Source organism: Sarcophilus harrisii, chromosome 6, assembly GCF_902635505.1.
Source record: "Sarcophilus harrisii chromosome 6, mSarHar1.11, whole genome shotgun sequence".
Classification (NCBI taxonomy): domain Eukaryota; kingdom Metazoa; phylum Chordata; class Mammalia; order Dasyuromorphia; family Dasyuridae; genus Sarcophilus; species Sarcophilus harrisii.
Genome location: NC_045431.1, coordinates 1,678,205 through 1,703,566, shown reverse-complemented (window position 1 = coordinate 1,703,566; position 25,362 = coordinate 1,678,205). Strand labels below are relative to the sequence as shown.

General features: G+C 36.7%; 1 protein-coding gene across 3 annotated transcripts in view; it reads left to right on the top strand.

Annotated features, from left to right (window-relative positions):
• Nucleotides 1–25,362, top strand: part of STK32B (serine/threonine kinase 32B) — a 377,048-nt gene that overhangs the window by 115,761 nt on the left and 235,925 nt on the right. For all 3 annotated transcript variants that reach the window (XM_031941567.1, XM_031941565.1, XM_031941566.1), the window contains one exon: nt 16,246–16,301. Coding sequence is in view for 2 of the 3 variants with exons in the window: in XM_031941565.1 (XP_031797425.1) it covers nt 16,246–16,301 (56 nt within the window). In the remaining variant the exon portion in view is untranslated. The remainder of the gene's footprint in view (nt 1–16,245; nt 16,302–25,362) is intronic.

Genomic DNA, 25,362 nt, shown 5'->3' with positions numbered 1-25,362 from the left:
GTTCTATTTTAACCCCCTTATTTCACTAGTGAGAAAACTGTTCAGAGAGATAGTTCAGAGGGATAGATTTGGATATGTGTAACCCATATTGGAGGCAAGTGACCTGATCTCATTTATTTTTCTACCGCTTGACACTCAGCACAGAGTTTAAGATACAGCAGACACTCAAGTTTTGCTCAGCTGGAATGCTTCCTTGGTACCTAAATAGAAAGTATTTCCTCTAAAAGATAACCAAATATTCATGCAATGGCTATCTTTTATGGAGAGTCAACTATCCTCAAATCTTACCTAATCTAATCACGAGTAAAGATAATTAAGGAAAAAAAAATAAGAATGACTGAAACAGTAATTGGAAAAGAATAGTTATATTCATGAGTGAAGACTCATTAAGCTTAGAGAATGAAAATCTCTGAAAGCAATTTATATGCAGAGACCCCAGATGCAAAGGCTAAAGAAGGTAATGCTCCCTCATTAGGACTGTAAAAGAACATCTTGGATGCTGCTTTTCATGTCTCCCTCCTTTATTCTTTCTAATTGTTGTGCCATCCGTCTCCACTCTTCTGATCATATTAGTGTAGAACGATGGCATATTCCTATTTGGAATGTCCTCAGACTTTAGAAACAGGCATTTGATTGTCCAAACATTATTTTCTAAAATGGCTACCACAGTCTTGTCCATTGCTCGCTGGCATAAAATACAATAAGACAAACAGTGAGTGCAAATCTTAGTGCTGTGTGTGTGGTGGTGGCACTACCACTGCCATTCTTAAAAGCTGAAGCACAGAAACAAAAGTCTCGTGGCCTGGTCAGCAAATGAGGAGTTCTGAGGTGCACCAAAGCAAAAAATATGGTGAGATATGTGACAGTATTTCCATATGCAATCTCCAAAGTTACAAAGCTTTTTAAAAAACTAAATGAATGGGGAAATTAGAGAAAAAAGAGATGGGGAATTAGAAAAAAAGGAAAGAAGGGAGCAAGGGAGGGAGAAGGGATGAATAAAGGAAAGAAGGAAGGAAAGAAAGAAGAATTTTTCTTCCTCTGTTTTGACTGAATTATAGCCATATCCATTAGCAAACAACAACTTAAAACCTACACAATGAGCTTAATCCCCACAGAAACCTTTCATTCCATTTCTATGGTGGAAGTCATGGAGTAGAAGGGGCACAGGGCAGAGACAGTACAGATTTTTCTGCCATATGATATTTCCATGGGCTTCCCAGCAGAAGGGGATACATCTGCTGCAGCATGAGCAGGGCTATCAATTCACCCCTGCATAGAGTGTGCACCAGGAGTATTAATGGGAACTACAGAAGACCTGGCAGGTGGATGTGGAATGGTTACATCCCCCAAATGGAGCTTTGGCTGTTTGTGATGAAGCTGAGTCAGTTAAAGTCAGGTCGGGATGCACAACCTCATAAAGTTGGTCCTGGCAGAAGCAGTGAACCAGGTTGGGGAATACACTACTGCCCATCCGTTCCCTTTTGGAGTCTTTCTCAACATGGCTGCTGCATTTTGTGTTTCTCTCCTTGTTTGCTCATTTAGGGCACAACTGTCTTGTGTTTCTTCTCCTTCTTCCTAGATTTTGGCATCTCAGGAGGAAGAGACCAGGTCATTTTTTTGCATTCTTCTTCTATAGTATGCCAGCTTAGTAAGTCTTCATGAAGAATTTGTGGAATGAATGGATGATATTATCTTCTGCCCTTCTCTCTCACTTCTTCTCTAAACAGAACATTTCCCTTCCCCCAAATTGGTCTATCTAGTCTCCCCAACATACTTCCTGATGTTTTCCCTTAGTGCCTCTGCTCAGGACATTGACTTGTGTGGAATGGCCTTCAGTCGCCTCTCTACTTAGAGCCTGCTCGATTTTGAGTTTCAGATCCCACCCCCTTCTTCTAGGAAGCCTCATGTGGTCCTTTCTGTCCCTCCATTGACCTTTCATAGCACTTGGTGTCAGTACATGATTGTCACCTGAAAATCATATATTAAGATTGTCCATTTAATGTGTTTTTGTTGATTTTGTCAAGTATTTCTTATACATTTTAATCTTGTTCAGTCCCCATGGAAAATTGTAGATCATGTTTGACTTGACTGGGTTTGACCCTTTTGTTCCAGGTAACTGTTCAACATGACAAGCTGCATCCAAACTGCCTTTACGGGTAGAGAAAGTTCCCCAGCCCAGTGAAATTCCTGCTCTAGTTTCTGTTTCTCTCCAGTCCCACATTGTCTAGTACTGTTAATTGTCTTGCCCGGGGTATAGACTTTGTATTCATAGCTATTTTAGGTTCTGGAGGACTAAGCCAGTCTTATGTACTATTGATCCAATTATAGACAGTACTTATCCACCAAAATTAAAATGTATAAAAACTGGACCTGGGTCTTACAGGTTTGGGGGGCAGGAACTTGGATAGGAAAAATATATTTACACTAATTTCTAATCAAAAGTTAGCATTTTCTTCAATTATTTATGAACATTATTCTGAGGTTGATCTATAGGTTCTATCAAAATAGTCCATGACTCTGAAAGTCAAGTCAATAAGTACTTATTAAGCACCTACAGTGTATGTGTCGGGAACTATTCTTTATCCTCATTAAGTACCTGTGTGGAAGGAAATTATGAGTTCCTGTTGAAATTTTAGATTCCTGAAGTATGATTATACTCTTAAATATTGGTGGATTTGTGATTTTGTTAGTTCCCTGACTCTACCTACGGGTAGGTAGAGTCAGGGAACTAACAAAACTGGTACTGACTGTAGTCCCTCTAGGTTTTCTCCTCATCCTGGAGAAGTCTTGTCTATTGCTGTAAAAAGATTTGTTCAATATGCAGAGGACTTTCTCTAGTTCTTTTACTATTTCATGAACGTCTTTGAAGAGCTCCAGTCATCCATTTGCTATAACTTGCTTTTAATTTTTTTTATTATAGTTTTTTATTTATAAGATATATGCATGGGTAATTATTCAGGATTGACCCTTGCAAAACCTTCTGTTTCAACTTTTCTCCTCCTTCCCCCCACCCCCTCCCCTAGATGGCAGGTAGACCAACACATGTTAAATATGTTAAAGTATATGTTAAATATAATATATGTATACATATAGATATAGTTATTTTGCTACACAAGAAAAATCTGACTTAGACATTATTAATCAGAGAAATGCAAATTAAGACAACTCTAAGATACCACTACACACCTGTCAGATTGGCTAAGATGACAGGAAAAAATAATGATGATTGTTGGAGGGGATGCGGGAAAACTGGGACATTGATGCATTGTCGGTGGAGTTGTGAACGAATCCAACCATTTTGGAGAGTAGTTTGGAACTATGCTCAAAAAGTTATCAAACTGTGCATACCCTTTGATCCAGCAGTGTTACTACTGGGCTTATATCCCAAAGAGATTATAAAGAAGGGAAAGGGGACTGTATGTGCACGAATGTTTGTGGCAGCCCTTTTTGTAGTGGCTAAAAACTGGAAACTGAATGGATGTCCATCAGTTGGAGAATGGCTGAATAAATTGTGGTATGTGAATATTATGGAATATTACTGTTCTGTAAGAAATGACCAACAGGATGATTTCAGAAAAGCCTGGAGAGACTTACACGAACTGATGCTGAGTGAAATGAGCAGGACCAGGAGATCATTATATACTTCAACAACAATACTATATGATGACCAGTTCTGATGGACCAGGCCATCCTCAGCAACGAGATCAACCAAATCATTTCCAATGGAGCAGTAATGAACTGAACTAGCTATGCCCAGAAAAAGAACTCTGGGAGATGACTAAAAACCATTACATTGAATTCCCAATCCCTATATTTATGCCCACCTGCATTTTTGATTTCCTTCACAAGCTAATTGTACAATACTTCAGAGTCTGATTCTTTTTCTACAGCAAAATAACGTTTTGGTCAGGTATACTTATTGTGTATCTAATTTATATTTTAATATATTTAACATCTACTGGTCATCCTGCCATCTAGGGGAGGGGGTGGGGGGGTAAGAGGTAAAAAATTGGAACAAGAGGTTTGGCAATTGTTAATGCTGTAAAGTTACCCATGCATATAACCTGTAAATAAAAGGCTATTAAAAAAAAAAAGAAAAAAATCTGACTTAGAAATAAGGTAAAAATAACCTGAGAAGGAAATGAAAAATGCAAATGGACAAAAACAGAGGGAGTAGAAATGCTATGTTGTGGTTCACACTCATTTCCCAGAGTTCTTTCGCTGGATGTAGCTGGTTCTCTTCATTGTTGAACAATTGGAACTGATTTGGTTCATCTCATTGTTGAAGAGAGTCACATACATCAGAATTGATCATCATATAGTAATGTTGTTGAAGTATATAATGATCTCTTGGTCCTGCTCATTTCACTCAGCATCAGTTCGTGTAAGTCTCTCCAGACCTTTCTGAAATCATGCTGCTGGTCATTTCTTACAGAACAAGGATATTCTATAACATTCATATACCACAATTTATTTAGCCATTCTCCAATTGATGGGCATCCATTCAGTTTCCAGTTTCTTGCCACTACAAAAAGGGTTGCCACAAACATTCTTGCACAAACAGGTCCCTTTCCCTTCTTTAAGATCTCTTTGGGATATAAGCCCAGTAGTAACACATCTGGATCAAAGGGTATGTACAGTTTGATAACTTTTTGAGCATAGTTCCAAATTGCTCTCCAGAATGGTTGGATGCATTCACAATTCCACCAACAATGTATCAATGTCCCACCAGTTTTCCTACATCCTGTCCAGGATTCAGCATTATCTTTTCCTGTCATTCTAGCTAATCTGACAGGTGTGTAGTAGTATCTCAGAGTTGTCTTAATTTGCATTTCTCTGATTAATAATGACTTGGAGCATCTTTTCATATGGCTAGAAATAGTTTCTATTTCTTCATCCAAAAATTGTCTGTTCATATCCTTTGATCATTTATCAATTGGAGAATGGCTTGATTTCTTATAGATTAGAGTCAATTCTCTATATATTTTGGACATGAGGCCTTTATCAGAACCTTTAACTATAAAAATGTTTTCCCAGTTTATTGCTTCCCTTCTAGTCTTGTCTGCATTAGTTTTGTTTGTACAAAAGCTTTTTAATTTGATATAATCAAACTTTTCTATTCTGTGATCAATAATGCTCTCTAGTTCTTCTTTGGTCACAAAGTCCTTACTCCTCCACAGGTCTGAGAGGCAAACTATCCTATTTTCTTCTAGGTCATGAACCTATTTTGATCTTATCTTGGTGTATGGTGTTAAGTGTGGGTCAATGCCTAGTTTCTGCCATACTAATTTCCAATTTTCCTAGCAGTTTTTGTCAAACAGTGAATTCTTATTCCAAAAGGTGGGGTTTGGGGGTTTGTCAAACCCAATGACTTATTAAAGTCATTGACTATTTTGTCCTTTGAACCTAACCTATTCTATTGATCAATTAGTCTTTTTCTTAGCCAATACCAAATGGTTTTGGTGACTGCTGCTTTATAATATAGTTTTAGATCAGGTACAGCTAGGCCATCTTCATTTGATTTTTTTTTCATTAGTTCCCTTGAAATTCTTGACCTTTTGTTCTTCCAGATGAATTTTGTTGTTATTTTTTCTAGGTCATTAAAATGGTTTTTTGGGAGTCTGATTGGTACCAGTGCTAAATAAATAGATTAGTTTAGGTAGTATTGTCATCTTTATTATATTTGCTCGACCTATCCAAGAACACTTAATATTTTTCCACTTGGTTAAATCTGACTTCATTTGTGTGGAAAGTCTTTTATAGTTTTGCTCATATAGTTCCTGACTTTCCCTTGGCAGATAGATTCCCAAATATTTTATACTATCAGCAGTACTTACTTGTAGCACTTGACCTTCACATCTCCTATTTCAATCTTATACGTCCCTATTACCTTTTATGCCACTTCTCATATGCAAGTCATTATTAGTAAAACTGCTGCAGCTTATTCTGCACCCAATTAAACAATCAACAAGCATTTGTTAAGCCCTTTCTGTTGCAGGCATTTTTCTAGAGTCTGGGTGAGGAAAGGCAAGAGAGAAATAATAACCCCTGCTTTCAAGGAGCTTAGAACATCAGGCATTGTTCCAAAAGATCTTGGACCTAGAACTGGAAGGTAGGTCAGTGGGCATAGAATTCAGCCCTCTTATTTTACAGATGGGGAAAATTAGCCACAGGAGGTTAAGGGACTTGTCCTAGATGACATCATCTCAGAGGTAACATTTGATGCCAGGTTCTCTGACTCCAAAGACAATGTTCTTTTTCCTCTACCAGCCTGCCTCTTTTCTATTATGCAGCATATACTATGATTTGGAAAATATTTACACTAAAAAGATGGAATCAGATTAAGTGCTAATGAAGGCCTTCCCTATCTATTCCCCTCTCCCATTGTTAATACCACTCCCAAATACTTTGTATTTATTTGGATATATATTTAATTTACTTATCGGTGCATATTCTATGTTTCCAATAGAATGTAAGCTCCTTAAGGATGGGGACTATATTCTTTTCTATGGAGCTCAAAACATGGCCCTAAATAAAGATTTGGTGAATTAAAATTTGTAATACAAAACAACTTGGGATAATTGAAAATATAAATATTATGCAATCCACTCTTCTAATATTACATTCTGGGACCAGTGCATTGTCCATCTCAGATATCTGTCCAACACATATTCTGTACTGAGGGATTAACTCAATATGTTACTCATCCAACTGTATGCAATCCTTTAGAAAATAAACTGACATTTCTCATTGACTTGTTTTTCCTTTTCCTGTGTGGTTTATAAGATCTCTTGCTTGACCTTGGATCTCATTTAGAAATCTCTATCGTGTTCACTGGATTGCAAATCCTAAGAGTCTGAAAGCATGTCAACGATCCTTATTTAATCCAAGTTGCAGATGAAAGAAATTCCTCTCCCAACATATCTGACAAATGGTCATCTGACCTCTTCTTGATGATCTCAAATAATCAGGAACCCTTTGCTATCTCTCCAGGTGGCTCATTTCACTTTTGAATCACTGTTTGTTAGGAAGTTTCTTCTGACTTTAAGACTAAATTTGCCTTTTTTCTTTTTCTTTTCTTTTCTTTTCTTTTTTTTTTTTTTTTAACAGTATCTACTTATTTTTCCTGTTTCTGTGCTCTGAAGTCAAAGGAAAAAAATGTCTGATTCTTTTCCACATGACACAACCCTTCAAATATTTGAAAATAGCTATCGTGTGCCCATGACTTTTCTGTGCTCCATTTCCAGAAATCAATAAATATTCTTAAGAACTGGACTAAAGGGACCTTACTTTTCTCTCTATACTTTCCAATTTATCAGTACCCTTAAATTGTGGCACACAGAACTGAACACAGTGTTCCAGATGAGGTCTAATGAAGATAGAAAACTGAAGGGCTCTCCAGAAAGCCCCTCAATTCCTTATTTTTGGAGATAATATTTCTACCCAAGGTCACATTAATCTTTTTAATTGTTCTATAACACTGCTTGCTGATGCGCATTGAGCTGGTAGTTCCTACAACCATCAGATCTTTCTCATACAAACTTTTGTGCAACAAAACCTCCCCCAGATACTTTGTGTGACATTATAAACTTTGCTAGTAAGGATTACTTCATTACATCTCCAGTGCCTAGAAGAATCCCTAAGTACTTAATAAATACTTGATTGATTGTGCTAATCCCCTGTCCTTAATTAAATCATCACAATGCCACAAAAACCCAGAGCATTTGGACAGCTTCTAAAATGAATCCTTCCTTGTATGGATTTATGGAGGGCAGCCTTTTATGATGTTGATGAAAAATATTAATCAGCATGTGTCTCCCTATTTTATACCTCCCTTGATACTGATACACAAATGATTGTTGAACAAAGCTACCTTGGGGTCTCCATACATATGTGCAAAATATCTTATTGGAGGAGAGTCAAAATTGTGATTGCTTTTGTACAACCTTCTGATGGTGAACTTAGCTAGGCTGGTCTCCAACTGACTTATACATATATTCTTGTTGGGACTTTACCACCGAATACCTGGCTGGAGCAATATTTGTGTAAAATCTATTATAGGGACATTTAATATTACCAAGACAGAAGTTATAGACCATCCAAGGGTATAGAGATAATTGCTTATGTTTGATGTGCTAACAAATCAAGCATGAAATGATCTACATTGATATAATGGCTTGTTTATATTTGTTTGGCCAGGCTCTCTTCACGACTCATAAATAAGATACTTAGGTAGAGCTTGGGTATAGAATAGATAATTGCAGTCCATATTAAGTTAGCAACATGATTGTTTGTGTAAAACATAAGCAACAGACATTTCTTCGAAAATAATCTTTTCCCTCTTCTCCCCCCTTTTATTCCTGAAGGAGACAGCACAGGAACTATGGGGTGAAAATTATTCTTCCCTAATCTTGTTCTATTTTTTTTTCTGAAAAAGAGGAAATTGTTTATTACTTTTCTATACAGATTGTCCAATGACTTCTTTTTCAGTCTCCCTAGTCACATCTCCTTTATACCAACATTCTTTTTTTGGAATCAGGGTCAATCAATCAATTTGCATTTATTAAGCACTTACTATGTGTCAGGAACTGTGCTCCAAGATCTGTGGCTATCACTCATGAAATCCATGATTTCTGAAGAATCACAATTGCAGATGACCCAGAAGGCAAGAAGGAAGTTCCTGGTGGGTACAACAAGAATGTAGCACATTGTCAGCAATGACCTATATGCAAGAAGTTGTGGGAGAAGCATTACCAAGAAAATATGTCTAGAAAAGGCAATCACATAAAGAGAGTGAAGTTTCATGGATAAGAGTTTGAACATTTTACTTGTACATAAAACCATCAAAGGACCCACACAAGACTTCCAGTGCGTTGGACAAGTGCATTATTAAGGGTATCTGTTGTTGCCATTTGTTCATTGTGGTTAGAGCATTATGTTCCAGAGAAGGAGCTAAATTAATGTCTAATTCAAATAAGTAGGAGCATTCACTTAGGTGTTGGGGGAAGGTTCCTATCTAGCTACATAGAACAATCTCTGATGTCTAAACTTCTAGTGTTGGGCAGTAGGCTTTAAGGGTGTCCAGTAGGACAATTATGATCAGAGATTGTTCATTGATTGTTAGGCAGAGGGGATTTGGTCACCAGGATGCTTACCATGGGGAACTCGTGGCTAGTTGATACAAGCTATTATTATATTCTGTATGATGTGGACTTTCATAGTGATGATTTCACGTATCTTTCAAAGTATTCTTTGGAATTATAGAATCTTTGAATCCCTAAACATCTTAGAGACCATCTAGTTAAGGCTTCCATTTTACTGATGAGGAAACAGAATAGGGAAATGACTTCCTTTAAGTCAAATAGTCTATGACAAACCTGGAACTAGGAAATGTAACTTGTGGTTATCTATTTCTTTATTCTACTACCCTACAACAAATTCCTGTGTATTGTTTCTGTATTTCCTTTTAATTTATTATAATTCAAACATGCAAATACACATATAAATATATGTACACAAAAATCCAGTGATTCAAAGCAGACACTTTTAGATGTTGATATTTTAAGTATTATCTAAAATATTCTCCTGTCCTTTGATATTGATATTTGAGAGTTCCTATGTGAACTAAATAAGTATTCAAATTCACATCTTATCAATGAAATATTGTATAGAGCTTTTTAGCTTTATAAAAGTTCATTTTTTCAATGCCAAACAAGACTTTTTTATAGTTCTGAAGGAATTCTGCATTGTCTCAGATATTTTTACTTACAGATGAGATTGTTTGTATTTCTACTGATATTTATAGAGATATGTAAAGATATTTATTAAGTCAATAAAAGTTTGAAATTTATCTTGTCACAGAATCCATCATGACATGTTTTTGAAGTAGTTAAGTTAGTTCCTGAAAGAGAAAATTTCAATTTTTCTGAAGTACTAGCAGACTCTGAAATCTAAAACTAGTTGAAAATTTGGAAAACATTCTTCTTTGGGGCAATGAGTCACTCTATGAGTATGTACATTTTCTTGTGTTTTGCTCATCTCATTAATAAGAATATTCTATCTGTTTGTTAAAGGAAACATTCATGTTAGAAGCTACTTTAATTTCTACATGTATTATTCTTGTCTTTTTAACTCCAGTACCAAACAGGATATCTTGCATGTGTCAGGTACTTGGTAAACATTTATTTTAAAAAATAATTTGCACAGTCTTTTTGGCTTTATCTTTTGCTTTGAAGTTATCAAATTCAATTCAGTCAAGATATAGTCTTAGAAGGATTTATTATAAATACTTATTCAGTGTCTACAACATTCAAGGGCACATTTCACTTTTAGGATGATCCTATAATATGTATCTAATCTATCCCTGAAATTGCAATATTGAAGCAAATGATAATCTCAGAGGAGAAGGCGCCAGCATCTAGGGAGACCCCAGCAAGCCTTCTATAGAAAGAGGTATTTGAATTGCGTTTTGAACAGAGTTGGAAAAGCCAAGGTGAGACGGGAAAACATTTTATGTATGGGGGACAACTTATCAGTTGAGGAGCACAAAGATAGGAGATAGTTTCTTGTGCAAGGACCGAGTGTTGCAGAATTGTATGAAGCTTGGAAGGGGGTAGGCAGACTTCTAATGAATATCCATCAAGAAGCAGCAGAAGAGAACAATGTCCTGAAAGCATCAAGAAGAATGAGGATACAGGAGAGTTATAGTAAGCCACGGGATCAAAGGCTGCAGAGAGTTCAAAAAGGACAAGGACTGAAGAATTACCATTAGATTGGGCAATTAAGAAATTATTGGTAAGTTTGCAGACAACCATTTCAATTGAATGATGAGATCAGAAGCAATTTTGCAGAGATTTAGCAAGTAGAGGCTTTGAGTATAGATGGCTTTATGGTTTTCTATCCCACAAAGGGAGGAAAGACATAGAGTAATATCTAGTGAGAACATCCCAAAGGATGAGGGAGACATGGGAATGTTTGTAAGAATGGGATAAAAGTTATACACAAGTGACTTTGGCAAGGAAAAAGATCACATCTTCTTTTAAGACCAGAATCAACAAGAAAATAGTTAAGAGAAAATGTATGATTGATGACATGAGGAGGGGAAAAGTGAGCACTCTCTTCTGAATGACTTCAGTAGTCTTACTTAGAAGAGCAGGGAAAGGGATGTAACAGGGTTTGAGAATAGACAAGACTCTCTGTAGAAAGCAAAATAAGGAATAAATCGGGGGGAATTATTTTCTTTGTTGCAACGAGTATCCAACTGGGATGAAAAAGAATGTAAATTTGTAGCAGATCTAGCCAGTATCATTGTGTCATTTCCTCTAGTTCCAATCAGTAGCATTCAGATAGCTGTGAAGGAGGTAGATAGTGGGAAAAATCCAGGGTTGAAGATTGGTAAGATATTATTTATTAGCAATAGGATACAGAAGCAAGGGATTTGGTGGTAGAGGAAAGTGTAGAGGTGAATTGGATGCCAAAAGATATTAATATAGGGAAGACAGGAGAGTGTATAGTTCAGAGGTGATGACCTGAGGAAGAACAGAGAAGCAGTCTGAATAGAGGTCATAGAGAAGGTGAATAAAGTTTGGAAGCTACAAGGCATAGGGCAAGCTGGAATGATAAAAGCTCATGAAAAGATGAGGATATTTTGGAGTTTGTAGATAATGGAATACTTGTGGATGATAAAAAGACCTATGAACATTTCTATGTGTAACTGAGGTGGAATGGAGGAGTGGGTCATGGGGATTGAAAAGACTGAGGAAAAGATTAGGATGGTTGAATAAACATCATGCTGTCTGTTGAAGCCCCTTAATATGCAGGAAGTAGATGGGAAGAAAAGCAATAACAATAATCCAGGAACTAAAGTTCCTGAAAAATGGAGGATATCCTGAGGGGTAATGCATAATAGTTATCAGCAGTTGATGCTTCCAAATGTCAATAGTATGAACTTTAAAGAATGGGAGGTTGTTGAATAATGATGGTAGAGTCTGAATCTCAAAGTGACGATGGGCTCAGGGAATATTTCATCTGCTCTGCCATGACTGTTGGGTTGGAGGGAGAGGAAACAGTGAAGAGAAGATGTATAGCTAGCATTGGAAAGCCATGTAAAGTCTCAGTAAGAAATAAGAGAGGAGTTTGAGAAAAGAAAAAACTTATGATGAAGGGAAATTAATTAATTCCTTAGGTATTCTAGAGGGACAATGGAAGGAATGGATAGATCTGGAGTCGGACATTTTGGGGGATAGGATAGAGGTAGCTAGCAATAAAGGAACAGCCATTTGATGCTGGAAATCAGGGATTACATTTTGATTCAGAACCACTGGGATCGGGGAAGAATAGGACCCCTGAAGAGTGAATCTAAAAAGAATATCAGTTTTTAGAGAGAAGTCCATTGAAGAATGCATGTGATTAGACTGTTTGATTCCCCCTAAGTTTTGTTCCACAAAAGACAGGAATAAATAAGCCTTTTGGAGCCAAGTCAAGAGGTGGCACTGTATTCCTGGTCCTAGAATAGACTCTGAGGAGAGCAAGACGTAGAAAGGGTCTTATTGTGGGTTTCTGGTACTGGAGTTGGGTCTGGACCTGGGTCTTAGTAAAGCTAGAGAGGTGGGAGGTAGTTTGTCCCCCTACAAAACCCTTCCTAATGAAGAGTTCTACTTTATCCATGGAAATAGGATTTAGTTGGTATTGGAAATGGCATTGGCCCTGACAAGGTCAAGGAAAGCAGTTTGAAAGGGGTAGTAAGGTTTCAGCCAAATGGTTATTTATTTTACACAGTTTCTCCGCTCCAGAGAACATATGATAGTTATATACTAACCAGGTCTTTTCATCTCTCTGCTACATTGGCCTTCCTATGGATCTGGAGAAGAGCACTTCATTTTATAATCCGCATAGAACACTACCAGGAGAGAGGCCATTTGCCATTCCAGAATTATGCAGCTCATTCACAGCTATCAACCCAATTTCCCTATACTGTCTTGTTGCTTGGAGCTTACATTCCACTTGTAGAAAAAGACCAAATGCAGTCTGGCATTCAAATCTCCCCCCTAGAAATTCAACCTTTACCCTTGTCATGTTTTGACATGGATCCCTCCATTCCATCCAAGCAACTCTCTTAATTTTCACTCTTCCTATGCTTATTTGTAGTCTAGACTTTGCTCTTGGGGCTGACATAGTGCTTTGCCCATAGCAGTTTCTCCTCTCCTGATTGCTGGTTACCTTCCTAGCCCCCCCCATTTTGGGAAGGATTCCCATCATGCTCCATGCCCGGACTCTGTGGATCTCTCTTCCTTCTCCGTTTCTCTTTTGCCAACCTGGAGAAACCTCCCTGAGGTCTTCCTCTCCTGGCTGGTGTTCTTCCTCCCTAGTATTACCCACTGGAAGGATCTCAGTCATACTCTATCATCCCTTCCTGTACACCTTCACTAGATTCCTTCTTTTCTTCATCTATCTCCTTTTCTTTCTCTTTTCCTCTTCCCAATTTCTAGCTCACCTTCATGTTCTTTCTCCATTAGAATGTAACCTCCTTGAGAGGAGGGGCTGTGTTGCCTACTTAGATTTGTTTTCCTGGTGCCTAACAGTTCATGGCACATATTTAACAAACATTTTATCTATCTAAAAATGTCTTCTCTCACTTAATACATGAATATTGTATTGAATAGAAATCAATTTATTTGATGATGATGATGGAGTTATTAAAGGTTTTGAGTAATTATAGCCCAAGGATAAAATCTACACAATTTTTGTTGCCAACAGTACTTAAGTATAACCTAAAATTAAAAATAACCTCTGATTATGTCCTTGAACAGAAGTGTAAAGAGAAAAGCTGTTCTTTTGCTTTTCCAGATGGCAGCTCCTCAAATGCCTTTCTCACTGTGTGTATCTCACTGTGATGAATGTTTAAGAGAAAAAAAAAACAAATTTCTGAATTTCTTTTCATGACAAGGAGTTCACCCAGTGAGTGCAGAAGACAGGTTTTTCTAAGTAAATATTTTGGCAGGCCCGAGTTGGAACCCCCTGGGGTGTGGGGGTGCCCTCCTTGAGCATACATAGCTTCCATCTGGATTTCTGAACACAATCTATATTGGTGCTGAAAATTCAAAATAAGTTTGACTTATAGGCCAAAATATCGACTCCATCTGTAAAGTCTTTTACGATCTCATTGAAACCCACCTTTCTAGTCTTCTATCAGTTACTTCTCTACAACACTAGCCTCCACTCAGTTAGACCACCACCACTGGGTTGCTCTTTCCCCCCTCCCTGGTTTCTCATAGGACATTTGACCTCTAACAGGTTACTGGAAAGAAATCTAGTCCAAGTATGGGTGAAAAGGGGGAATGTGCATCATGTCCCCTCCCCTGATCTCTGCCAGCTTCTATCTCTCAGGACTTTTCCTTTCCCTCTAAACCTCTAGAGAAGGGCACAGATGGTAGACTGGTACAGGAATCGTGGGCTACAGAGAAGGGAAGGGAAGGGAAACAAGCATTCGTTAAGTGCTTACTATGTACCAGACTCGGCACTACATACTTTATAAATTATTTTATTTGATATGCTTGTTTCTGTGAGATAAATGCTATTATTCTCATTTTACAGATAAGGAAGTTGAGGCAGACAGTGTTTGGGTGACTTGCCCAGTATCCCACAGCTAGTAAATATCTGAGGCTGGATTGGAACTCCGGTTTTCTTGACTTCAGCCCCAGTGCCCTATCCCTTGCATCATCTCACTGCCAACTTGGATGTCAGCCCCCGGAGTAGGTGCCAGCTCTTTTCAGTGTCGTTAGAGGCTACACAGTCCTCCCACTTACTTGTAGTGTGCTTGCTCATCTCATTTCAGAAACCTCTTCTCCCTCCAAGGCTAATGCTCAGCTCCAGCTCTTCTCAAAGTTTCTGCCAATCCCTCCAGCTAAGAGTGTTCTCTACTTTCTGGGCTTTATAATAGACAAATTGGCTCTGGTAACCTTTAATAAATAGCATGTGCAGAGCTCATCACTGTGGTGAATTATTGACAGAGGAAGGGAATGTTATTGGGAAGTTTTTCCTCAAGGATTGGATGCTAAGGGGACACCCTCCCGTTGGAGAATGGCTGAGCAAATTAAGGTGTTTGAAAATAATGGAAGATTCTTGTGGTGTCAGAAATGATGGAGGAAACATTTAGGGAAACCTGGAAAGAACTCCTGAAAAGGGAAGTGAGTAGAACCAGGATGATGATTTATAAAATGACCACAATGGGAAAGTGGAAAGCAACTTTAAATCCTTTTGTGGTGATGCAGTCGCATCTGATACTTCATGACCTCTTTTGGGGTTTTCTTGGCAGAAATACTGGAGTGCTTTGCCATTTCCTTCTTCAGCTCCTTTTACAGAGTCGGAACTGAGGCAAGCAGGGTTCTATGACTTCCCCAGGGTCATACAGGCACAGGTAAGTGCCTGAGGCCAGATTTGAATGCAGAAAGATGTTTTCCGGATTCCCAGCCCAATGCTCTAGCCATCTAGCTGCCCACTGATAAAGTCGATGAGTAACATTGACTCCAATGGATCAATGATGACTCGTGCTTTTCATTTTCTGACACAGGGATCATAGAGTAGAATTTCAGGTGAGATGTATAGTTTTGAACATGGCCAATGTAGGGATTTGTTTTGTTCCATAATGGTTATTGCTGTAAGTTATTATTATTATTATTTTTTAACTTTGAGAGGAGAATTTGGAGGGGGTGGTGAGCAAAAGAACCTAATGACAGGAATGTCACAAACAGCACCAAAGCAACAGTTATTATATTACATTTACTACACATTTAAGCTAAATTGGAGGAATTTATCCTTTCCTATCTTCTTTATTTCTTTGTATTTGGAGACTCATATTTATTGCCATTTGTCAAGTATAGAATAGCAAAAAAATAACAATGTTTATGTTCTTTTTCTAGAAAACCTGAAATTTGGAATGAGTATTTTGATTTGGAGATGGTTAGTAATAGTTTTATTCTCACACTTTTGAGGTTAAATTACCAAGTATGTGAATTGAAGAGAAACAATAATATACTTGAAGTGCCTTAGCAATGAGACCACTAAGTACAAACTAGACATTTTTAAAAATGAGCTTACTTTGCTGTTGAGTCCAATGCCAGTTAGGAGATGCTATTTAGAGTGAATGCCATTAAGTCTTGGAGATAAGGAAGTTGGATCAGCCAAGAAATGAGAAAGGGTTTGACAATTCTGATGTGTAATATAATTTTTTTCTGTCTTCTCTTGCAGTTAATTTCGACCATTTTCAAATATTGCGGGCCATTGGCAAGGGGAGCTTCGGAAAGGTAAGAAGAATGGATTTTTGTGGCAATTCAACCACATGGCCCATTGGGCTGCAGTCACAGGCATTTGTGGGTGTTGACTGATGTGGTCTGAGAATTTTCCACTAGACAAAGGGAGCTGATTTTGCCGTTTTGGATCAGAAAGGCAGATCTGAATGGCTTCCTCTGGATGCTGTATAACTTTGTTGCCACAATTAAATTACTGCAGCAGGATTGGCTAAAAGTGGATTCTTTATGTGATAATTTGAGCTTGCTAATGGAATTTCTGCCATAAAGGACTAAACACAGAAAAGGAAAAAAAAAAAGCAAAAACAACTCAAGCAATCATCAGACACAAAGAAACATGTAAAATCTGGCATTGTATGAACCAGCTTATTTGGAAAACTAAGATCTGGGATCCCTGCTCTCCAGTGAAATTCAAGAAGAATTACAGGGGAAAGACAATGGTGGAGATAGAAGGGAATCATCATAATTAAAGATGGAAATGCTAGTATTTTGTCCCCAAGGGTTCCACCCAATAATTCAGCATCTATAATACACCGAGAATTGTTAGACACTTGGGGAAGCTCACATTCAACTCAATTTTAACTCAGCAACTACTTATTGTACAAAGTTTACAACCAAAAGCCTATCTCCTAGCCTCAGGGAGCCTTCATGGAGCTTACCATTTAGCCAGTTCTCTTGCTCCTTGCTAAGAATTTTTTCTTATAGAATGAAAGTGTGGATCCTTATGGAATGAAATGAATGCAACCTAAGGAAGTGGATAAAACAGCTCAATCACTTTTCAATTGTGTGCATTTGAATAGAGTGCCTTTTTTTCTGATTTTAAAAACTCTTATGATGCTCAAATATTTATTTAATTATAAATAGAACTAAGATCATAAAACTGATATATGGCAGGGCCCTCACCTTCAGTCACGAATAGCAGCTTAAAACCATGCGTCAACATTGAATAATGAATGAACTTCATGTTTTGTCCTTGGGAATACCCAAAGCACAAACAGGATCATCTAATTGCATGGCCTATGCATGAAGCAGCATGTTCTGGTCATTGGAGAAAGCTTCTGAACTTGGACTTAGGATACCTGGGTTGATGTACTGGCTCTGAAACTTGCTACTACTAGACTTTCAATCAACTCACATAAATTGTTTCAGAGTCTTAGTTTACTCATCTGTGAAGTCGGTATAATCATTCTTGCAGTATTTATCTTATTAAATTGTGAAGAAAATGCTTTGTAAACTGTTTAAAATCCATGGTAATGTGAATTGTTATTGTTTAATCAAGGGGAAAATACTGGAATACTATGTAAATCCTAAAACATTAGATCTGGACAGACTTTGTTCAGCTCCTTATTCAATGTGGGAACCTTCTCTGTGGCTTCCCAATCAAAATGCTTCCTGTGAGAACCGAGTCCAGTATTTCACAATGTAGTCTTGTCTGCTTCTCATCCCACTACATTTCTTCCTCAGTCCTCCCATTATTCTGAAAGGAATGATAAAATTATTTTTACCTATTTAAATTTTTCACTCTGTGAAAATTCATGTATAAATCAATGACATGTATTGTGACATTTGCCAGATCCATTATTTGTTTTTCAGCCACTTCAGAGATGTAGCCATTTTCTTTCTTTTTTCTTTGGCCCATGAGTTTATCCATGTAGAGAGTTCCTCTTCCTATTGATCCAAAATTGTTTTGTAGTAGAGAGATACAGTCTTAGAAAGCTTTCTGGGATCCCTAGAAGTTGAAATGGATTTCCCAGGATTATCCATCCAGTTTGTGCTGGGGGAGGGTTATAGGAAGAAGGGTGCAGATTTTTATTTGTACCTATTACATGCCAGATACCATATTAAGTTCTTTACAAATATTATCCCACTTGATAATATTTAGTGATAATCCCATTTGACAGCTTGACCTCAGCTTTTCCTCAGTCCAAATCTCACTTGGTAGTTACTATGTCAGGTTGTCTTTCTTGTCTGTCAAATAGAATAAAAAAAAATCACCCTCCTTTGTGAGGAGCTATTACTACTGATTTATATAAAGAATTCCTATTTTTCTTTCTAATACATCATTTGCTACAGGCCTCATCATAAAAAGCATTCTAAAAAATGATATGTTTAAGATGAACTCAATCAACAAAATGTTATAGAGTATGCATGAAGTACTACAATTTCTTACACCAGTGACTGTAATGATAGGCTTTCCCTGGTAGAATAAGCTGCCTTCCTTCTCAGAATTTTACTCCTAAGGTTCTTTTTCTTTAATTTATAGACTCTTTGATCATTTCTATCATCAAACAAATGAGGCTGCTTGAGATGATCTTGCAGAGTTCTAAGAAATTAACACAAGGAATAGGGAATTATTTGTGAAATCAATTTGATGGCCACATATGAGCTGTATTTTATAACATTTGGTGGTATTCCCTACCTGTCATGTTTCGTTGTAGGGAGCAGCAGCATTGAGGGTATCTGATTTCTCCTTGACAGCAATACAGTCAGTACTTTAATTAGCCAAAAGATGCCATGGTCAGCAGGCACTGGCTTGCTGTCAGAAGGAAGCTGCAGGGAAGTCAGCCCCTTTGCACAATATCTGGTTTGCTCTACTACTTCCCTTTAAGCTCACCATGACCTTGATCCTATTTTGTTAGAATCTTCAACCCAGATCTAACATCCTTGACACACTCTCCTGGCTTATAGTACAGAAAAGATGAGTAATGTGTTAGCATCGGTTGGTCATGGTTCAAATCCCATATTTACTAGACTCTACCAGAGTGATGTCAGGCAATTCTATTCCAAAGAAATGTTTATTAGGTGATGTCAATGCATTGAAATGACATAATATCTGTTGTCCAAAACTTTCGATCTAATCTTTCTGTACCTCAGTTTTCTCATCTGTAAAATGAGGGGACTTATCACTTCCATAGCTAAAATTCATTTGTGTTCAGAGAGTCATTTTTGGCCTTTTAACATTCACAAATTTAGCATTAAGAAATTTAACATGCTGAGGATTTTAGTGTTAGCAAAAAAAAGAAGCTCAAGCCTTGAGAGTCTTAAGTGACTAGGCTAATATCAACACAAGAAATGGAAGAAAAGGGATTTGAATCTAGGTCTTCTCAATCAAATCCAAAGGTAAATGTATTTTGTGGTTACATACATAATACATGCATATATATATATATATATATATATATATATATAGCATGAATTTGTGAAGTACAGTCTTATTTGTGGTCTAGTTCACAATCATAGGAACAGCAATGGATCAGGTAGGGCTTCTGATTCTAATGAATTAAGTAATTTGTATCTAAATTCTCTGAACAATCTGTGCTATTCTGATTTCAGCCACATCTGAAATATTGCTAAATGGGTTCCTGGCAGATTTCAGGACTTTTCATGACATATGTTCTTGTGGTATCATTCAGAAATGGAAAATTTGCCACCCTATTTTCTCCACTTTGAGCTTTTTTACTCTTAGGAACAATGTGCTGTAAATTCAAAGGAATCAGTCATTTTTCTATATATCTTTCCATTCAGGAGAAAACATGTCTGAAAAATAGAGCTATAGGATGAAAAATCCAACATTGAGTCCAACTCTCTGAATTGGGAGACTGAGGCAGAAAGAGGAATGGCTTTCCTCAAATTGCAGAGCTAGGAAGTGGCTGAGCTCATTTTTGATCTTAGGCCTTCTTGCTCAACACATTCATTCATTTGTTTGACAAGACTCCATTTAGTATTGACTATGAGCTAAGCTTTCTGCCAAGGACTGGGGAAGATCTGAAGTAAATAACACATGATCCCTGTCTAAAAAGGGCTTAGAATAGAGGGATGGAAAGAGTTCACATTGACCTGGGGCTTTGAAGCATCCAAAACATTCTGATCATAACAGTGTTGTGAGATAAGTAGTGAATATTAAAATCTCTATTATTTAAAAGGAAATTGAGTCTCAGATTGGCTAAAAGCCTTGAGTGTAATCACATAGTAAGTGATAGAACCAGTTCTTGAACTCAAACCTTCTTCTTTCAAATCCAGTGTGTTTCCATTCTAAAAATGCATTCAAAAACTGTGATTTAAATCAAAACACAATCAATTCATAAAAATACAAGAGAATTCATGAGAAAATTCATAACATGGAGAGTGTTTCCTTTGATAGCTGTTAAAATATATCAATTTTATTTTATTGATTTCATTTGAATTTTTGCCATTACAATCACCTTATTTAAAGAATGATGATGCATGAATGTGAGATATCCAAGTAAAATATACAACTTTGCCTTTTTCATTTCTTAATCCTGAACTTTAGTTTCCAAAATGTTTAATGTCATTCTTCTCATCATCTGCCTTTGACTGGAATCATCACATATCAAGGTATGCTGACTTGATTTAGTGAATCTTATCAAATTTTTTGCAAAATCTCTGCATCATCTTCTGAAACAGATATTGATAGTTTTATGTTATCATGATCATTTACTAGCACAAAGAAGTAAGAATAACCAACCATCTCATGAAATGAGGTTTCTTGTTACCTTTGGGCACACCATCATTGTGTGTTAGTTAACAACTAAACATTGTTTAGTATTTTATTTGTCTGATGGAGGAAAATCTTTTTTTTTTTTAAATTTAATAGCCTTTTATTTACAGGATATATACATGGGTAACTTTACAGCATTAACAATTGCCAAACCTCTTGTTCCGATTTTTCACCTCTTACCCCCCCCCCCCCCCCCCTAAATGGCAGGATGACCAGTAGATGTTAAATATATTAAAATATAACTTAGATACACAATAAGTATACATGACCAAAACATTATTTTGCTGTACAAAAAGAATCAGACTCTGAAGTATTGTACAATTAGCTTGTGAAGGAAATCAAAGATGCAGGTGTGCATAAATATAGGGATTGGGAATTCAATGTAATGGTTTTTAGTCATCTCCCAGAGTTCTTTTTCTGGGTATAGTTAGTTCAGTTCATTACTGCTCCATTAGAAATGATTTGGTTGATCTCGTTGCTGAGGATGGCCTGATCCATCAGAACTGGTCATCATCTAGTATTGTTGTTGAAGTATATAATGATCTCCTGGTCCTGCTCATTTCACTCAGCATCAGTTCGTGTAAGTCTCTCCAGGCCTTTCTGAAATCATCCTGTTGGTCATTTCTTACAGAACAGTAATATTCCATAATTTTCATATACCACAATTTATTCAGCCATTCTCCAACTGATGGACATCCATTCAGTTTCCAGTTTCTAGCCACTACAAAAAGGGCTGCCACAAACATTCGTGCACATACAGGTGCCTTTCCCTTCTTTATAATCTCTTTGGGATATAATCCCAGTAGTAACACTGCTGGATCAAAGGGTATGCACAGTTTGATAACTTTTTGAGCATAGTTCCAAACTTCTCTCAGAATGGTTGGATTCGTTCACAACTCCACCAACAATGAATCAATGTCCCAGTTTTCCCACATCCCTCCAACAATCATCATTATTTTTCCTGTCATCTTAGCCAATCTGACAGGTGTGTAGTGGTATCTTAGAGTTGTCTTAATTTGCATTTCTCTGATTAATAATGACTTGGAGCATCTTTTCATATGACTAGAAATAGTTTCAATTTCTTCATCTGAGAATTGTCTGTTCATATCCTTTGACCATTTTTCAATTAGAGAATGGCTTGATTTTTTATAAATTAGAGTTAATTCTCTATATATTTTGGAAATGAGGCCTTTATCAGAACCTTTGACTGTAAAAATATTTTCCCAGTTTATTGCTTCCCTTCTAATCTTGTCTGCATTAGTTTTGTTTGTACAAAAACTTTTCAGTTTGGTATAATCGAAATTTTCTATTTTGTGATCAGTAATGATCTCTAGTTCTGCTTTGGTCATAAAAACCTTCCCCTTCCACAGGTCTGAGAGGTAAACTATCCTATGTTCCTCTAATTTATTAATAATTTCATTCTTTATGCCTAGGTCATGAACCCATTTTGACCTTATCTTGGTGTATGGCGTTAAGTATGGATCAATGCCTAGTTTCTGCCATATTAGTTTCCAATTTTCCCAGCAATTTTTATCAAACAGTAAGTTTTTATCCCAAAATCACGGAGGAAAATCTGCAAGCTCCCTTTCTACTTAATAATAACTTTCGTTTGTCTTCTTACTTAAATTATAGATTGATGTCATTCTATGTTTCATAGGACAACATAGCCAGGAGAATCCTCATCCAGTATCAGACTCATGATGATGAGACTTTTTCTATATAGACACACTTGCCCTTGGTTTATCACTTGGTCTCTCAATTCTAGGTTGGGATCTGCCAGTAACTGAAAGCTTAGGTGACTGACTTTCATCTCTGGGCCCCCAGTTCCTTATTTCTATATGAAAGAGGGCACTGTGGTATGGGAAGCAAGAAGTTATCTTGGAGGTCAAGGAGATATGACTTCAAATCCTGACACATACTGACTGTGGGATCTTAGGAAAGCCACTTAAAATTTCATTGTTCTAGGTCACTCTTATAGATTCTAAATTGCACAGAAAGTGCTTCTTGTCCCACCTTCTCTCTTCCCTGGCTTCTTTCAAGTTTCAGCTAAAATCTGATCTGTAGCAAAATTTTTTAATTCCGCTTAATTCTAATACTTTCTCTTCCTGATTATTTTATATTTCTTGTATGGAGCTTATTGAAACACATTTTGTTTGCAAGATAATTGGTTGTGAAATATATTTTCTTTTTTTGTAATCATCCATTAAGTTATATTGACTGACATTTAGTTAACAACAACAATAACAACATGTGAATATGTGTGCAAGAGTTTTTAAAACCCCTTAAAAACATTATCTATTTTGATCATCCCAACAATCTGGTGACATTTGTAGTGCAGGCATTGTTATCCCTGTTTTAAAGATAAAGAAATCTGATGATAATGGGGGCATCTTAGTTATTAGGTTAAACTCTAAACTCTGGAGTTCAACTTTTCCTGTATTATTTGGCATAAAAAATGCTTCATAATTTGATTGCATTTTAAAACTTATGATGAATGTTCCTTATTTCAATCCTGTGAGAAAGGTAGAATGGCTCTCTTATGCCATTTTACAAACACATAAACTGAGATCCAAAGCATGTAATTGGCTCAGTGAGTAGAGCACTGAGCCTGGAGTCAAGTCCTGAATTCAAGTCTAGCCTCAGCCACTTCATAGCTATGACTCCAAATAAGTCACTTAAATTCTATTTGTCCCTGGAGAAGGAAATGGCAAATCACTCCATTATCCTTGTCAAGAGAATCCCATGGACAGTTCATGGGATCACAAATGGAGCCGACTGAATGATTGAACACCACCACCACCAAATTGAGACTCATTCATGTGAATGAATTGTCTAACATCATGGAGTGCATAAATATCAGAATTAGGATCCTTGATTCCAAGGCCTAGGGCTCTACAAATTTGTCATCACAATTATATGGTGTCACAGGCATTTGTTGACAAAAATTAATGAGAAATGGAGAAAACTGAAGGATTTTCAAGAGAGAAGTGCACTTGTCAAATACAAGCTTATTATGTTTATTTGCATAAAAGAAAAACATGGAAAGACTTGCATGAAATAATGAAAAGTGAAATGAAAAGAATCAAGAGAACCTTATACATAGTAATGACAACATTGCTTTAAGAATGACTTAATAATTTATTTTGCCCATTAGAAACACCCAAATTAATTATAAAACACATATAGAAAGGTATTATCTGTAACCAGAGAAAATTGATAAAAAGATGTATGAACAGAACCATTATATGTATACATGATATGTCCACATAATATTTACATGTGAGAATATGTGTACACACATATCTATCTATAAAACTTATTTATGTATAATAGTGGCCTTTTCTAGAATGGAGAGAGAAGGGAAGGAAAAAAAAGAAATTATCATGATGATTTTGTACATTTTAAAGGAATAATAATTTCTGCATTGATTTACAATTTATGTACAAATATCTTCTTTTATTTTATGAGGTTATGGAAATGCTTGTTTTATCCCATAAATTAAAATTAAATTAAAAAAATAGAAGAGAGCTCAGTTTTAAATTGAGGGAAGAGAGACAATTTCAGAAACATCTGATATAAAAAAGGAATCAGGAAAAGTTATTTTAAAAATAAACAAAAATAAATGATGCTGTGAGCCTTCACATTGATTTCTCTACCTCGTACATGATGCTCAGAGGCCTGTGGCCCCATCTGTTACATATTAGAGGGCACAAGTTTTGTTATCTTCTGTGCCTTTAAATCATCTGCTTCTGGAGATTCTGCCTCTTGACTATCAAGCCCTTTCCTATTATTAGTCCTTCTTTTTGCTGAAAGTGACATTTTCCCTTCTCAAACTTTCTGATAGTGTTCTTTGCTCTTATCTTATTTGGCCTTAGAGCAAACCTACTAATCCTAGTAGATTATGGCGTATTGAATAAATGAATTCTAAACCATTTCCAATGAGCCTTAGTGTAGGCACTTTATTATTTTCCATCTTTTTTTTTTAAATTACTAGCACTTAGCATAGGACTTTACATCTAAAAGCTACTTAATACATTTTTATAGAATTTTCTCTCCTTCTGTTGCATTGCTATTAAAACCTTTTCCCAAATCCTACATCCTACCTTTGTCTTCTTGCCTTTCTGGGTTCAGAAGGCCTTAGAGCTTGTGATCAAGAAAGACTATAGGATCAGGATACTTCTTACAGGATTAACTTCTTGCTCAGTTACATTGTAAGTTAAATAACTTATTGTTGACTGGCCTGGGAATCCAGCACTCATTTCTTGCGTTTTTGCTATGGAAAATAGAAAAACTACCTCCTAAGCCCTTGGAATGAGAAGTTTTAAATGAGGAGAGGGAAGGCTTTTGCCACCTTTTGCCTGAAGGAGCTGAGATTCTAAGGGAATTAGAGGAAATCAATTCATGCTGATCTTAAACTAAAGATTGTTACCCTAGTTGAAAGAGCTCTGCCACACTTTAGCTGAAAAGAGTATGATAACACTCTCAGATGAAGAGATAGTTCAATACTACCGATCCAAGCCAGTGGTGAAAGATGGAAAA